This window comes from Cyclopterus lumpus, chromosome 23 (genome assembly GCF_009769545.1).
Source record: "Cyclopterus lumpus isolate fCycLum1 chromosome 23, fCycLum1.pri, whole genome shotgun sequence".
Taxonomy (NCBI): Eukaryota; Metazoa; Chordata; class Actinopteri; order Perciformes; family Cyclopteridae; genus Cyclopterus; species Cyclopterus lumpus.
The window spans coordinates 14,501,865-14,519,042 of NC_046988.1; the positions used below are offsets into that span (position 1 = coordinate 14,501,865).

Below are 17,178 nucleotides of genomic sequence, written 5' to 3' on the forward strand. Positions count from 1 at the left end.
TCGTTTAACAGGTGTACCTAATAAAGTGGCCACGGACTGTATAATGTGTAACGAACTGAACCCTTTGTGGACCGGACTGACCCGGTCTAAGGAGGATGAAGGTTTTTTAAGCCTCCTAATCCTGGACGTCTACATCTCCTCCTCTCTCTGCGGCTCCCTTTTCCTTCGACCACAACGTGACAGCACATGAAAGGGGGGTTAAAGGTCAGAGGTCACGGCGGACCACTATCTTAATACCGCGTGATGATAAGTTTCGTACTTTGGACGACGTTTCTTTCACCGATAATAGTTTTAGCTGCTTTGAAGTACATTCACAGTAATTAAATTATTATTATTATTATTATTATTATTATTATTAACACAAAAAAACATATGTATATATATGTCACATATATGTATATATATATATGTGACATATATATACACATATGTCAGATATATGAGATTTCTGCTGCAGCACTTTCTTTTCAATCCCAACTTGTGACATCTTTTGCATTAAAAATATTTATACAATATTTGGTCATTGTTTCCTCCTCCAAAGGACTCACAACACTTTTGAACGGTGGCTCTAAAAATTCTATTAAACAGAATTTTGAATGAATTTCAAGCACAATTTGGCTGCATCTGTTTTACCGTCTATTTATGTATTCGTGCATCAGATCGCACTCTTTTATTCTCGTCTTTTGAATGTTAAAAACACGACGTTTGACTCAGGAAATACTCTCACTAAGCACAGCTAAAGTCAGTCCAACCGCCGTTTAACTGGGCCTTTAAATGTTAAATATTAAAATCTCAAGTGCATATTTGCATATTGAGACGCACACAAAAGCTCCGCCATGAGTAAAAAAGACAAAAACAAACCGCCGCTACTCTTTTCCGGCCTGTAGGGGGCGCTAGTCGGACTGGAAATGCAGCCTCTGAACTTCTCTGCAGTTTACTTCAGGACAGAAGAATAGACACGTGACTTCGACACTGATCGGTGGGCGGGGCATGAGGATCATTGACGACTGCACGGCGGCCCGTGCGCATGAATGGAAAAACCTCACAGGCCACCGTCCAGCTCCGAACAGATGGCCTCTAATCCGAAACGCTCGCTGTAATCCGGCTAACGAGGACGGCCCCGATCCACCGAGACGCCTCAAACGAAGAGAAAACACGCGATATATTCTGATAGTTATTGATACGCATTGACTAATTTATTCCTCTTTTGATGACAAATATTTTCTGCTTTCAGCTCCTCAGATGGTTTCATATCGTTTCAAATGGAACATTTTGGGGTTTTTGGACGGTTTGTTTGACAAAAATAACAAAATAAATGAATCGTTAATTAACATTTTGTTGGTTAAACTGTGAATAAACTTTACCGGGAAGATAATTGATGATGAAATTGATCCGTTGTTCAGATATTTCCTCTCTAACGTCTCACAATCGTGTACAAAGCTGCAGATTAAAGTCAACAATATTAATAAAATCCTGTTGAACTGGATAAACCAGTTAATTAATCTATTAGTGGATCAACAGAAATACCAGTCAACAAGTTCAATAACCAATTAATTAATTAATTAAACCAATTAATCAGAAACATAAAGGTAACGAGGAACCGGCAAAACATATAAAAAGTTTATTTTATATCGCAATGTCTAAATCAAAAACTTGTTTATAATAATAATAAAATAATAAAATCATCAATATGAAAATCATCAATTAGCTCCCCCTTTTAAATGAACACTGTCATAATAAAATATAGAAGTCTAAAAATTAAACTTCCTTTCGCACCAAAAACTAACGATTATTTTTATTTATTAATCGTTTGGTCAATTAGCTTTTAAACTGTGGTTATCAGTTGGTTTAAATAAAAGTTGTTATATATGTATTACAGGCTCCATTTTCATGTACCTTATTCAAATTGTCCTTATTTTATTTGCATTATCATCATTGTAATAGTTATTTAAAATAATAATTAGGTGTTGTCACCAGCGGTAAACATTTTTGTATATAATATTGTCCTGTAGTAAAGACGGGCTCCAGTATTGCTGTAACTCAAACCGGCTCTGCGGTATTTAACGACGTACTCTGCAGCGTACAGTACGTGAGCAAAGTACCGGGACGTCCTGCAGGGAGCACATGCAGAACCCCGACAGATGCACGGGTGGAAAGCGGCGTGCCGAATGGGAACGTGACACCGAGCTGCAAATGCCAGAGCGCCGGCGAACACGCCCGGCATGCTGCTCGACAGGACGGGTGGGGGGAAATAAAAAATCTGCAGCAACGTGACCGCACACATGCAGCGAGGATCGAACTCACAGAGAGGAACGACAACAAATACTACGAAATGTACCACAACGTCCAGAAAGTGGAGCGGAACACACACATTCATGTGTTAAAGCTGCATTCTCTCTCCTGACCACAAGGGGGCGACTCCTCTGGTTGTATAGAAGTCTATGCTTCATGTGTTAAAGCTGCATTCTCTCTCCTGACCACCAGGGGGGCGACATCTCTGGTTGTATAGAAGTCTATGCTTCATGTGTTAAAGCTGCATTCTCTCTCCTGACCAACAGGGGGCGACATATCTGGTTGTATAGAAGTCTATGCTTCATGTGTTAAAGCTGCATTCTCTCTCCTGACCAACAGGGGGCGACATATCTGGTTGTATAGAAGTCTATGCTTCATGTGTTAAAGCTGCATTCTCTCTCCTGACCACCAGGGGGCGACTCCTCTGGTTGTATAGAAGTCTATGCTTCATGTGTTAAAGCTGCATTCTCTCTCCTGACCACCAGGGGGCGACTCCTCTGGTTGTATAGAAGTCTATGCTTCATGTGTTAAAGCTGCATTCTCTCTCCTGACCACCAGGGGGCGACTCCTCTGGTTGTATAGAAGTCTATGATAAAATGACTCTACGTCTCTACGTCACTCCTCAGTCCAGATATGTTCAACTTCTGTTCACTGGTTGCAAAAAAAAATAAAAAATGGCGACGGCCAACTCACCGAGCTGAAGGCTTCAAAACCAAATGGGTGACTACGTCACTTCTAATATGCAGTCTATGGAATGGAGCTATCTAAAGAAGCTAATGTTAGCACAAAAAGGGTCAATACTGAAACTAGTGAAATCCGACCTGCCTGATTAAGATTTTCTCGCGACAAACTATAATTAACAGCAAGGTTTCAAACTAACTTCTTCTTTTACCACTGCTAATGAAATATTATTTTAACCATCCTTAAATCAGCGTGAACCGTCAAAAAACTGCGACGTTATCCTTCTATTTCGTTATTATTGTCGTGGTTGTTTGCGTAAAACGCCATGCAATGAATGTTAAAATATACTCAATATCTTTTACTTGTGTTCTGTGTTCATTTAAACGTGGCGGTGATACATTCACTATGTTGTACATGAAAATGGAAGCTTTCTAGTGGAGTTTGGTATGAAACTGGGACAGTGAAACAAAAGTGAAATCTTCCGCCTGATGCGGCGTAAACTGCCATCACACTGCCAACAGGAGCAGAAACACTGGCCGCCGATTGAAACCACTAATGAACTGGTTATGAAACCACCAATGTGATGAATACATGCGGTAAAGTGGAAGGATGAGAGACAGGGAAGCCTTTAAAACAGCCCAAACATGTGACCACAAATACACATAATACTGCATATTCGGTACAATAAGCTGTCGTATTGACAATGCCGAGCAAGGTAATAGAGCTAATAGAGCTAATATCTGCAAATATGAGAATGAATTCTCTTTGAGCTGCAATAATGCATAAATAAACAAACACGACGCAACAGACCATAATGTTAAGTTCAAACAAGTGTCTCAATAAATACGACATTTGTGTCTGTGGACACAGACGGCGAGCAAACACTGAACACATGACGACATGCAGTGGACGAGCGGCGTTCACATGACCAGCCGATAACCTCTGGAGGGATAATAAAATACATTTACATCACAGTTCAGGGTGAAAAAATGGGCTTGAAGTGACAACGGGAAGTCTTAAAAATCTACATTTGAGTAAATATTTTGCAGCCAAATCAAATAGTTTACAGGATATTCAACCTTTGTGTCTTTATAATGCATTTAGCACTATACTTCTTTATTTACAGGGTTTGTATAAAGACAATAAAGTGCTTTTAACTTATTCACACTCCTGTCCATACGATGTACATCTGATCTGAGTCTATACGTTCTTTATCTATATTTTGCTGTGTATTCTGTACATTACTTTGCACTTTATTGCTTTTTGCCGGGCCTGTCACAATAATTACGTTATCGACTTATCACGCGATATATGGACAATATCTCGATGTTGACAATTTTGGTAGAATTTGTGTTTGTTTACATAAGAATGTCCCAAAAACGTCAGTCCTTTTAAGGCCTTTATGAATTTGACCGTCAACATATTGTTTTCTTACTTTCACACAGAACCCAAATATTAAGAGGCGGAAATAATCACCGTAGTTATTATGTGGAACTTATTATTCAGAGGTTACACACCACAAATAAAGGCTTCAACCGATCAGCCGTCGCCATCTTGGATTACGGTTGTCGCAGTGAACAGGAAGTGACCATATGTGGACTGGGGAGGAGTGACGTAGAGACCTGTCAATCACATTGTAAACCCGCCCTTAAGCATAACCTGTATTATGGTTTATTTGGCTCTAAATGGACCATCATTTACTAATAATAGCTCCCTAACAGCATTGAGCATGTGTTTGTCAAGCTTCTACAATAGAGATGAGATGTTTCAAGAGCTGACAGCCTTAATAAAAGCAGCATACTGACTTTAAAAAAAATAAAAATACAATCCAACTGATTAACTGATTTCTGTCAGTTGAGCTAGAGGCCAGAAATCACACAGAAACCAAACACACAGGGAAAACCCCACCAAATATCACTAGCAACCACATCAAAAACACCAATATCCACCAAATACCATTAATAACCACCAAAAAACACCAAATGTCACTAACAACTACCATATACCACTAACAACCACCAAATACTATCAAAAGCCACCAACAACCACCAAATAACATTAACAACCACCAAAAAACACCATATATCATTAACAACCACCAAATACCACTAACAACCCACTAAAAAACACCATCTCCCATTAACAACCACCAAAAAACACCAAATACCATTAACGACCACCAAATACTACCAAAAAACACCAACAACCACCAAATACTATTAACAACCACCAAATATCATTAACAACCCCTAAAAAACACCATCTCCCATTAACAACCACCAAATACCACTAACAACCACCAAATACCAAATAACACCAAAAACCACTAACAACCACCAAATAACACCAAATACTATTAACAACCACCATAAAACCCCAAAACCATTAACAACCACCAAAAACCACCAAATACCATTAACAACCACCATAAAACCCCAAAACCATTAACAACCACCAAAAACCACCAAATACCATTAACAACCACCATAAAACCCCACAACCATTAACAACCACCAAATACCATTAATAACCACCAAATACCATTAACAACCACCAAAAACCACCAACAACCACCAAATACCATTAACAACCACCATAAAACCTCAAAACCGTTAACAACCACCAAAAACCACCAACAACCACCAAATACCATTAACAACCACCATAAAACCCCACAACCACTAACAACCACCAAATAACACCAAATACTATTAACAACCACCATAAAACCCCAAAACCATTAACAACCACCAAAAACCACCAAATACCATTAACAACCACCATAAAACCCCAACACCATTAACAACCACCAAAAACCAACAACAACCACCAAATACCATTAACAACCACCATAAAACCCCACAACCATTTACAACAAACAAATACCATTAACAACCACCATAAAACCCCAAAACCATTAACAACCACCAAAAACCACCAAATACCATTAACAACCACCATAAAACCCCAACACCATTAACAACCACCAAAAACCAACAACAACCACCAAATACCATTAACAACCACCATAAAACCCCACAACCATTTACAACAAACAAATACCATTAACAACCACCATAAAACCCCAAAACCATTAACAACCACCAAACCCAGTAAAAACCGCGTCCCACATCGCGCAGAAGCCCCTGAAGACGTCGCAGTAGTAATAGAGTTATTAAGGCGTTATAGAGCGATAATAACACACCGGACCTGGTTCTACTGTTGCTGTCACTTCTCATCCGAGAGCTCGCGAGGTAAAAATAAACCGACCGTTGGGACTCGCTCGCTCGGACTTTACACTAAAAACACAAATGCCATTAAACGAGATTTAATGTGCAGGTGAAGAAGCGCTCTGAGCCGCTTCCTCGAGTGTGTTTTCTTTTGTTTTTTTACGTTATTACGTTTAGATTAACGCCCAATTAGACGGGATGTAACGAGGAGCGAGGGGAGCGAGGGGGAGCGGAGGATCGGCGGGGTGCCCCCGCCACTGCGGCCGGGCTCAGACGCCCTCGGGCCGGCTACAGAGGCTGTGCTCACCCGTTGGGAGGACCGAGGTTCCGGGCTTCTTGGTTAACATGGCGGCCGCTCCTCTCCTCTGGACACAGACCGACGGGGACGGGACGCCTCCTCTTCCTCCATCTGCAGCTCCTCCTCTTCCTACTCCCTGCTCCTCCTTCTCCTCTATTCCAATCCACCCCTCCTCCTTCTCCTTCTCCTCCTCCTCCTTATCCTCCTTCTTCTTGTTCTTCTTCTTCTTCTTCTTCTTCTTCTTCTTCTTCTTCTTCTTCTTCTTCTTCTTCTTCTTCTTCTTCTTCTTCTTCTTCTTCTTCTAATATTGCTCATAGTACAAGTATAGTATACAATAAAGTATAGAATACTATAGTATACACTATTGTATACTATAGAATGGTAAAGTGCATAATATAATACAAGTATAGTAGTATAATATAGGATATAGTATACAGTATAATATATTACTGTTGTATACTATAGGATAGTACAGTTATTCTAGTGTATTAGTATTGTATTCTATAGAATGGTAAACTACAGTACAGGGCAAGTATAACAGTGTAGTATACAGTATATGTAGTACTGTTGTATACTATACTTGTATAGTTTTATTGTTTTTTATTTATAGTGTTTTTTTGTAGGTTGTTTTTTGCGTAGGATGTTTAATTGATGTTTATTATGATGTAATGTTTACTTGTTTGGACCCCAGCAAGTGTATTTGCTACTATGTTTATGGTTGATGGAGATTAAAATAATTAAAATAATGTACAAATACTTTAACATAATCATTTATTGTAAGTGGTATCACTGCATGTGGCAGTGTAGTGACTCCTAACCATCTCAGTAACCACTGACTCGTGTACATATATATTGTTGGTTATTGAATATTGTATACCGTGTCAATCTTTTCTTAAATTTAATTTCTTTACCTCTAAAGTCTGTTTCTTGTGCTGCGACGACAATGAAGCAGATCAATAGAGTCATATTTTAATATGATCATAACAAAGATAAATAAATGAAGAAAACAATAAGAACACCTATTGATAGTAATCTTTTTAATTAAAACTAAGTGCAGGTTACACAACACTTAAAAAACCCCACGAAAGACAACTAAATAAATAAAGTGATTTTAATATGAATTAAAGCTGCTTTATTTGATTTCTAAAGATTCAAAACAAGCTTTTGAAAACACATCATCTGACTTTTACTGGACAAAGTTGATCCTTGTTATCAAACAGCTGCTTATCTCCACATCCATCAGATCGACACGATGATCCATGAGGAGTTCCTGATGAATGGAAGTCCAATATTCTCTTTTATCTCCGGTTTTGGTCTCCTCCACCTCCTCAGGGGAATAGCTCTGAAGCAAAACAAGGAGCTAAACAATGATGTTGTTGTTGTTGTCGTTGCCATATTGGATTTTGGCCAACGCTCTAACCTCTTCACATTCTGTAAATAATGTAAGCTTATTCTGTACATGTTTTAAAGATCGTACACACTGCATCTTAAAGCCAACCTTAAGACTTTTATTTTGTTAAACAATGACCATTAATCAAAACAATGATGAGGAATCTTCTCGCCGCATTACCAATAAGACCGGTGATGCTCGCCACCTTGTGCACAGGTGTTGCAGAGCGGCCCGGGATTGTATGATGACATCATCACGTACACAAAGTGTGATTGTTTACTCGGCCGCTTGGAGACCAACAGTGTGGTTTACATCAGACACAAGGGAGAGCGTTCTGCTGTGTTGACACTAAAGTGTGTGCGTGTGTGTGTGTGTGTGTGTTCTCAGGTTTCATAGCTTTTAGTTAAATTACAGAGGGACTTATGTGACACGTACACATTCACACCGGCAGGAATGACAACATAATTTAGCACAGAAGGCGACCGCACCTTTAAATGTTAACTGAGAGACGAGAGATGGTTTTACCAAAAGTGGGCCAACCAGGCACGGGGTCCCGATGAGGGGTCAGGGTCCCGATGAGGGGTCAGAGTCTGGTGAGGGGTCAGGGTCTAAGTTTGCATTGAAAAAAGAAAAAAGAAAACTTGCATTACACGCTTGCTTGGATGGTTTCCAGTAGTATTTGTTATAATATTTGTAATCTTCAGTGATTATTAAATGATAGAAAATTGATACCTTTATAAAAGACAAATTAAAGGTTGATACATATTGTCTATTCAGCAGTAAACTATCCTGTAAATGATAAACAAAGGGCATGGCAATCACTGGAGCCTTCAAGAATAATACATCCACTTTAGATACAATATTAATGTTAATTTAATGGCTAAATTACGAAGTGATATGAATTCTGTCACTTTAGACAAAACTAGACTGCCATCTAGCGGTCTGGCTGCGCTAACCCAATGAGGTATCTTATTGTGAAAATCAAACGGGACCGGAAGCCGTCGTTTTTAGCGGTCTTTTTTGAGAGGATCCAAGATGGCGGCTGGACGAGGGGAGTTTTTACCGAGTTTCTTGGAGGGTTTGAGGAGGAACCGCAACCCGAACTGCGGCCTCGCGGCTCCGGCGAGACGGCAGCCAAAGGCTGGGGGGAATGTCCGCAGGTGGAGAGCCGCAACAACCAGAATAATACAATTCATTATTTATCCTAATCCTTTTTTATATATTTATATAAATATATATTATTTTTTTTGTTTTTTTTCTGTTTTAAAAAAAAATATTATTATTATTATTTATTTATATATATATATATATATATATATATATATATATATATATGTTTTTTTAAATTTTTAAATTTTAAATTTAATTTATGTTTTTATTTGTATTCCAGTTGGCCAGAAACGACAGTCAATAAATATGAAGCAGATTCTCCTCAAAAAATAACTTCTCAATCTGAAGAAAATGTTATGGAAAAGTAAGCTGGCTTTGTAAATTTAAATAACATTTATACACAATTAAGAAATGTAATGTGAGCAGTTTCGAAGTATTTAAAAAAAATATTTTTGACTGGAGTTTTGTCTTCATATATATATATATATATATATATATATATATATATATATATATATATATATATATAGTTCTATCTTGAAAGTTATGAAAATGAGGTTTTACTTTGGAAAGTGTGCATTTATTGTAAAACCAGAACATGAAATTAAGTAGAAAATAAAATGTTTCATAATTCATCCTGTCTTAAGTTAAACTTAAGTTTTTTAAACTTACAATGACAACAATTATTTTTGAGGGAGAGTCCAAACTTTTTTACAGCATAAAGTAATACTTCTACCAACACTGATTTTCTGACCTTTTTAAAGACTGAATGCTAAAATAAATAATCTCGGTCTTAAATGTCTTCCGATCACTTTGAATGTAGGCGTTAAGTAATGTTAAGTGACCGTGTTGGGTTCAGTCCTCCTGATGCTCCTGCACATCGTGGCCACAGCGAACTCACCCGCAGCCTCGGTTCTGCCCTGTTTGTTGGTTCTCAGCCTGCCGTCTGAGATTCTGCTGAAGGTTCTGTCGTACCTGGACGTCTCCTCGCTGTCCTGCATCAGCCACGTCAGCAGAACCTTCCACCGGCTCGCCGACGACAAGTAAGTCGTTTTCCATTTAATAGGAACCTGTTTCAATCAGTTCAGATGTCACCTTTTTATCCCATTAAGATTATTTACTTAATATATGTACTTGTACTTACTTTGCTCCCCCCCCCATAGTGTTCTATGGCAAAAGATTTACATTTCAGACTTTGGGAGTCGAACCTGGAGGCCAAAGTCGGTGGCGTCTGATGCGGCGCTGCAGGTCGACCAGGACCAGCACCAGGACCAGGACCAGGACCAGGACCAGGACCAGGAGGATCGGGCGGCGGGCTACTGGAAGAAGATGTACTTCAGGACTGTGGCTGGACAGGATGTGAACAATTGGAAGAGAGAGAGGAGAGACGTCAGCCCGTTAACCGGTTTACCTCTGAGGACAAGGTGGGCCCTCAGGTACGAGAAGAAGCACCTTTAAACGTGGCTTTTACACCTTTTACACATTTTTTAGATGTTTACACTTCGAGAGCCGAGAACTCCACCAACTCCTTTTGATTTCCCATAAAGTCAAGGTGAGGTTTAGAAAAAGGGAAATAACCACATATTATTTATATATATATATACATATATTTTTTTTTTTAAGCAAACACTTCTCCAGTGTAAGGTTCATTATAATTTAAATTAATTTGATTTCGAAGACAACAGCTGAAATTGTTTCCCCTCCAAATGATTAATTGTGAATAAAACCGTTAATGGATTAATTAATTAATGGACACCAATAATTGCAACAAGCCGACTTTTGTGTATTTTGTTGTTGTTTTCTCTCTAAAAGGTCGTCCATCAACCAAAATTCTGGCTTAAGTCTCATAAATGTTAGATTATCACGTCTGAAATGAGCTTTTCAGGGTTTTTAAAACGAGTTAAACACTGAACATCAGAGATATCGGGTGGTTCTTCTTCCCAGGAACCTGAACGTGAGCTGGGAGCTGATGCTGTGTGGAGAACCGGGGCAGAAGATCACGATGCAGCCGAGCCGAGTGGACTTCTTCGAGTCCTCCGCCGTCCTCCACTTTAGTGGAGCGCACTTCCCCAGATACCATCGGATCAGAAGCATCTTGCTGCACGGAGTCCGGAAGGAGGCGCAGAGGAGCCCCAGAGCCGGGAGGTGAGGAACACTCCAGTGTACAGTAGAACACGTGACCATTAGAACACGTGACTAGTAGATCATGTGACTAGTAGGTCATGTGACCATTAGAACATGTGACTAGTAGATCATGTGACTAGTAGGTCATGTGACCATTAGAACACGTGACTAGTAGATCATGTGACTAGTAGAACATGTGACCATTAGAACACGTGACTAGTAGATCATGTGACTAGTAGGTCATGTGACTAGTAGAACACGTGACTAGTAGATCATGTGACTAGTAGAACACGTGACTAGTAGATCATGTGACTAGTAGAACACGTGACTAGTAGATCATGTGACAAGTAGGTCATGTGACTAGTAGGTCATGTGACTAGTAGAACACGTGACTAGTAGATCATGTGACTAGTAGGTCATGTGACTAGTAGAACATGTAACCAGTAGAACATGTAACCAGTAGATCATGTGACCAGTACATCATGTGACCAGTAGAACATGTAACCAGTAGATCATGTGACCAGTACATCATGTGACCAGTAAAACATGTGACCAGTACATCATGTGACCAGTAGATCATGTGACCAGTAGATCATGTGACCAGTAAAACATGTGACCAGTACATCATGGGACCAGTAGAACATGTGACCAGTACATCATGTGACCAGTACATCATGTGACCAGTAGAACATGTGACCAGTAGAACATGTGACCAGTAGATCATGTCACCAGTAAAACATGTAACCAGTACATCATGTGACCAGTAGATCATGTGACCAGTAGATCATGTCACCAGTAAAACATGTGACCAGTAAAACATGTGACCAGTACATCATGTGACCAGTAGAACATGTGACCAGTAGAACATGTGACCAGTACATCATGTGACCAGTACATCACGTGACCAGTAGAACATGTGACCAGTAGAACATGTGACCAGTACATCATGTGACCAGTAGATCATGTGACCAGTAGATCATGTGACCAGTAAAACATGTGACCAGTACATCATGTGACCAGTAGATCATGTGACCAGTAAAACATGTGACCAGTACATCATGTGACCAGTAGATCATGTGACCAGTAGATCATGTGACCAGTAAAACATGTAACCAGTAGATCATGTGACCAGTACATCATGTGACCAGTAGAGCATGTGACCAGTAGATCATGTGACCAGTACATCATGTGACCAGTACATCATGTGACCAGTAGAACATGTGACCAGTACATAATGTGACCATGTGACCAGTACATCACATGACCAGTAGAACATGTGACCAGTAGAACATGTGACCAGTACATCATGTGACCATGTGACCAGTACATCATGTGACCAGTAGATCATGTGACCAGTAGATCATGTGACCAGTAAAACATGTGACCAGTACATCGTGTGACCAGTAGATCATGTGACCAGTAAAACATGTGACCAGTACATCATGTGACCAGTAGATCATGTGACCAGTAGATCATGTGACCAGTAAAACATGTGACCAGTACATCATGGGACCAGTAGAACATGTGACCAGTAAAACATGTGACCAGTACATCACGTGACCAGTAGAACATGTGACCAGTACATCATGTGACTAGTACATCACGTGACCAGTAGAACATGTGACCAGTACATCATGTGACCAGTACATCACGTGACCAGTAGAACATGTGACCAGTACATCATGTGACCGTGTGACCAGTACATCATGTGACCAGTAGAACATGTGACCAGTAGAATATGTGATCATGTGACCAGTAAAACATGTGACCAGTACATCATGGGACCAGTAGAACATGTGACCAGTACATCATGTGACCAGTACATCATGTGACCAGTAGAACATGTGACCAGTAGAACATGTGACCAGTACATCATGTGACCAGTACATCACGTGACCAGTAGAACATGTGACCAGTAGAACATGTGACCAGTACATCATGTGACCAGTAGATCATGTGACCAGTAGATCATGTGACCAGTAAAACATGTGACCAGTACATCACGTGACCAGTAGATCATGTGACCAGTAAAACATGTGACCAGTACATCATGTGACCAGTAGATCATGTGACCAGTAAAACATGTAACCAGTAGATCATGTGACCAGTAGAGCATGTGACCAGTAGATCATGTGACCAGTACATCATGTGACCAGTACATCATGTGACCAGTAGAACATGTGACCAGTACATCATGTGACCATGTGACCAGTACATCACGTGACCAGTAGAACATGTGACCAGTAGAACAATAGACCAGTACATCATGTGACCATGTGACCAGTAGATCATGTGACCAGTAGATCATGTGACCAGTAAAACATGTGACCAGTACATTGTGTGACCAGTAGATCATGTGACCAGTAAAACATGTGACCAGTACATCATGTGACCAGTAGATCATGTGATCAGTAGATCATGTGACCAGTAAAACATGTGACCAGTACATCATGGGACCAGTAGAACATGTGACCAGTACATCATGTGACCAGTACATCATGTGACCAGTAGAACATGTGACCAGTAGAACATGTAACCAGTAGATCATGTGACCAGTAGAGCATGTGACCAGTAAAACATGTAACCAGTAGATCATGTGACCAGTAGAGCATGTGACCAGTAAAACATGTAACCAGTACATCATGTGACCAGTACATCATGTGACCAGTAGAACATGTGACCAGTAAAACATGTAACCAGTAGATCATGTGACCAGTAGAGCATGTGACCAGTAGATCATGTGACCAGTACATCATGTGACCAGTACATCATGTGACCAGTAGAACATGTGACCAGTACATCATGTGACCATGTGACCAGTACATCACGTGACCAGTAGAACATGTGACCAGTAGAACAATAGACCAGTACATCATGTGACCATGTGACCAGTAGATCATGTGACCAGTAGATCATGTGACCAGTAAAACATGTGACCAGTACATTGTGTGACCAGTAGATCATGTGACCAGTAAAACATGTGACCAGTACATCATGTGACCAGTAGATCATGTGATCAGTAGATCATGTGACCAGTAAAACATGTGACCAGTACATCATGGGACCAGTAGAACATGTGACCAGTACATCACGTGACCAGTACATCACGTGACCAGTAGAACATGTGACCAGTACATCATGTGACTAGTACATCACGTGACCAGTAGAACATGTGACCAGTACATCATGTGACCAGTACATCACGTGACCAGTAGAACATGTGACCAGTACATCATGTGACCGTGTGACCAGTACATCATGTGACCAGTAGAACATGTGACCAGTAGAATATGTGATCATGTGACCAGTAGATCATGTGACCAGGAAATCATGTGATCAGTTGATCATTTGATCATGTGACCAGTAGAACATGTGATACCAGGCCCTCCTTTCCCCTTCCTCTTCCCCTTCCCCTTCCCCTCCCACTTCCCCTTCCTCTTCCTCTTCCTCAGGCCCGGCTGGCGCTCTCTGATCTTAAAGCTGGAGGTGAAGAATCGGCCCAGCTGGTTCTTCGGCAAAGACAACCTCGTCAGATTGAGGCATTTCCTGCCCGGCGTCACCATCGGCACCTGGAGGGTAAGTTTATTAATATATTGATCGTTTTTAGGATCAATTTGTCGTATCGAGTAGTTCTGGAAAGTTCTGAATCAAAGTGTGAGGACGGACAAACCGAACAGGAAACACAACCTCGGAAATAACAGTAAATTGTATATATATTTTTGTGTACATATATTTTTACAAATATATATATATATATATGTATTTTTTAAATATTTATATTTAAATATATATATGTCATCTATACAAATATATATATTTATGCATTTAAAAATGTAGATTTAGGGAAGTATGAGTGTCTAAACATAAGGTTCCCTGTGTTCATGTGAGCAGTGTGAAGACACGGTGGTCTTCATCATGGTCACGCTGCACTTCCACAAGCTGGTGGAGAGGAGTCTGCTGGGCTCTCCAGTGTGGTGAGCTCCCTCTGCTGGTCAGAACACGTCACTGCAGCTTTAAAAAAAAAAAAAATTTAATTGATTAAATGCCAATAATTTAAATACGTTATTATGTCCATTAAAGTGTGACTTGTTGTTCTGTGATTATTGATGGGTATTGGTTAAATAATATTTAAAATAAAATGCTCTATTTAAATTTAAAAAAATGATAAATTAAGCACTTTCATCTTACTTTGTTGTTCATATTTTCTTTATAGCATATATAAAATATGTATTTTTTCTTTATTTCACTCAAGGATTCGAATTGCTGTTAATATATTTAAATAAAGCTTTTGAATACCTTTCACAGGATCGGTTCACAGCTTTGTTTCCTTTCCTTTTTGTCCCTTCCTGCAGCCCGTACTCTGAGCCCGTGGACCTTCCACCTGCAGACCACTCGGACCCCGTGTTCGGTCTGCACGGCTACACGCTGCACTTTGTCCTCCACGACAACGCCAACAAGATCATGTCGGGGACCTTCAGCCAGCTCAGCTGTCGCACAGGTAAATATATATTGTAATCTGATTTAAATAATGTAACCTGATTAACAGGTAACCTGATTATGTAATGTATAAGTAAGGTTAATTAAGGTTAAATCGTGGAAATGACATCAAATAGAGGAAAATGCAATTCATTGTAGGTTCTGATGCAACAAATAATCTTGATTCATTATTATTATTATTATTATATATATATATATATATATATATATATATATATATATATATATATATACAGTATATATATATTAAATAAATTAAAATCCACACATTTCTTTATTTCAATTACAACTTTCTTTCTTCCGCTATATTCCTTATCTCTATAACGTTGACCGTCTGACCGTAACCTCCATATTAAATAATCAATAAGCCGTTTGATTGATCAGTTCCGGTGCAGGGCGGCCTGGTGGAGCTGAGGGTCATCGACAGGTACAACTTGTCCCAGCACAGATCGCTGTCTGGCGGCATCAAGCTGCCGTGGAGCACCGACACCCTGGAGGGCTCCGTGGAGGTACGAGAACACACCACAGAAGAAGAACACACACTTCACACAAGGTGTGAGGGGGGGGGGGTTAATGGGTCACAGGCTCCGCCCCTCATGGTTGCTCCTCGCGTAGAACTGCTGCATCATGACGCTGACCCTGCTGGACGACTTCCAGAAGCCCTTTTGGTCCGTCAGCTCGTCCGTCTTCGTCGTCCCGGCCACGCGGCCGCTGTCGCCCGACTACGTCGGCGAGCACTTCCTGTTGCACTTCCGAGACCCCGAGGGTCAGCTGAGGATGGAGCTGGTCCGGCTGACGGAGCAGAGGCAGTTCCTGGTCATCGGCCTCGTCGTCAACCTGCCGGTCCTCAAGGTCAACAAGCGCTTCGGCCGAGCGTACTGAAGGCGGAGAACCTTCTGTTGGGATGGGGGGGGGGGGTAAAAGATATTGAATTATAAGTTCATGCTGTTTTAGATGCATTTGTCAGTTTGAGGGGTCCACAAATACAGAAAAGCTTGTAAAATCCTTTTATATTTATATTTTTGTTCACAATGCAGGAAACGTGTCACTGTTTTTGTTTCTATTACACTTGAATAATATATATATATATATATATATACATTAATTAGTGACTGGATCCTGAAAAGGGCATTTAATGCCACATTTTATTTTGAATTTTAGTAATTTATTTGAGTTTTTTGTACAAAAGCAAGTCTCATTCTGGAAGAATGGAAATTAAGATTATTAATTTATTCATGAGTTAATTTTAATTTGTTACCAAAAAAAGAAGCGTGTCACTATTTGTTTTTGAATCTTGTTGAATAAAAGTTAAAAAGTAGTGCAAATTGTAATGTGTTCGAAGAGATGAATCAGACTCGATATTGAGTGTTTTTTTCTTCCATTTTCTTTTCATTTAAAGAAAACACACAAAAATGGCAGAATTTCATGTGAAGAATAAACTGCTTGTTATAATTTCTATAAATGGAAACAAATTGTCCATTTTATTGCAACAATAAGAAAATATTAAAGATGTTTTTCTTTCTTTCATCTTTCTTTGAGAACGCCCAAATAAAGTG

At 39.8% G+C, this 17,178-nt stretch overlaps 2 protein-coding genes across 3 annotated transcripts in view; one reads left to right on the plus strand and one right to left on the minus strand.

Annotated features, from left to right (window-relative positions):
- dyrk2 (dual-specificity tyrosine-(Y)-phosphorylation regulated kinase 2) overlaps nucleotides 1-6,647 on the minus strand; it is a 15,275-nt gene extending 8,628 nt beyond the window's left edge. The window contains exon 1 of the mRNA XM_034526535.1: nucleotides 6,511-6,647. Within this exon, the coding sequence (XP_034382426.1) occupies nucleotides 6,511-6,550 (40 nt within the window). The 5' untranslated portion in view covers nucleotides 6,551-6,647. The remainder of the gene's footprint in view (nucleotides 1-6,510) is intronic.
- A 2,388-nt stretch (nucleotides 6,648-9,035) lies between these two features.
- Nucleotides 9,036-17,162, plus strand: LOC117726474 (F-box only protein 15-like). Of its 2 annotated transcripts, XM_034526783.1 has the most exons (10): nucleotides 9,036-9,051; nucleotides 9,282-9,365; nucleotides 9,940-10,044; nucleotides 10,165-10,437; nucleotides 10,946-11,146; nucleotides 14,578-14,701; nucleotides 15,017-15,099; nucleotides 15,478-15,623; nucleotides 16,007-16,131; nucleotides 16,238-17,162. In XM_034526783.1, the coding sequence occupies exons 2-10, from the start codon at nucleotides 9,358-9,360 to the stop codon at nucleotides 16,502-16,504; spliced, it is 1,332 nt and encodes a 443-aa protein (XP_034382674.1). In that variant the 5' UTR covers nucleotides 9,036-9,051; nucleotides 9,282-9,357; the 3' UTR covers nucleotides 16,505-17,162. The 2 variants fall into 2 exon arrangements, with proteins under 2 accessions (XP_034382674.1, XP_034382673.1); XM_034526782.1 differs by having other exon boundaries at nucleotides 10,165-10,425; nucleotides 16,007-17,162.
- Nucleotides 17,163-17,178: the final 16 nt, after the last annotated feature.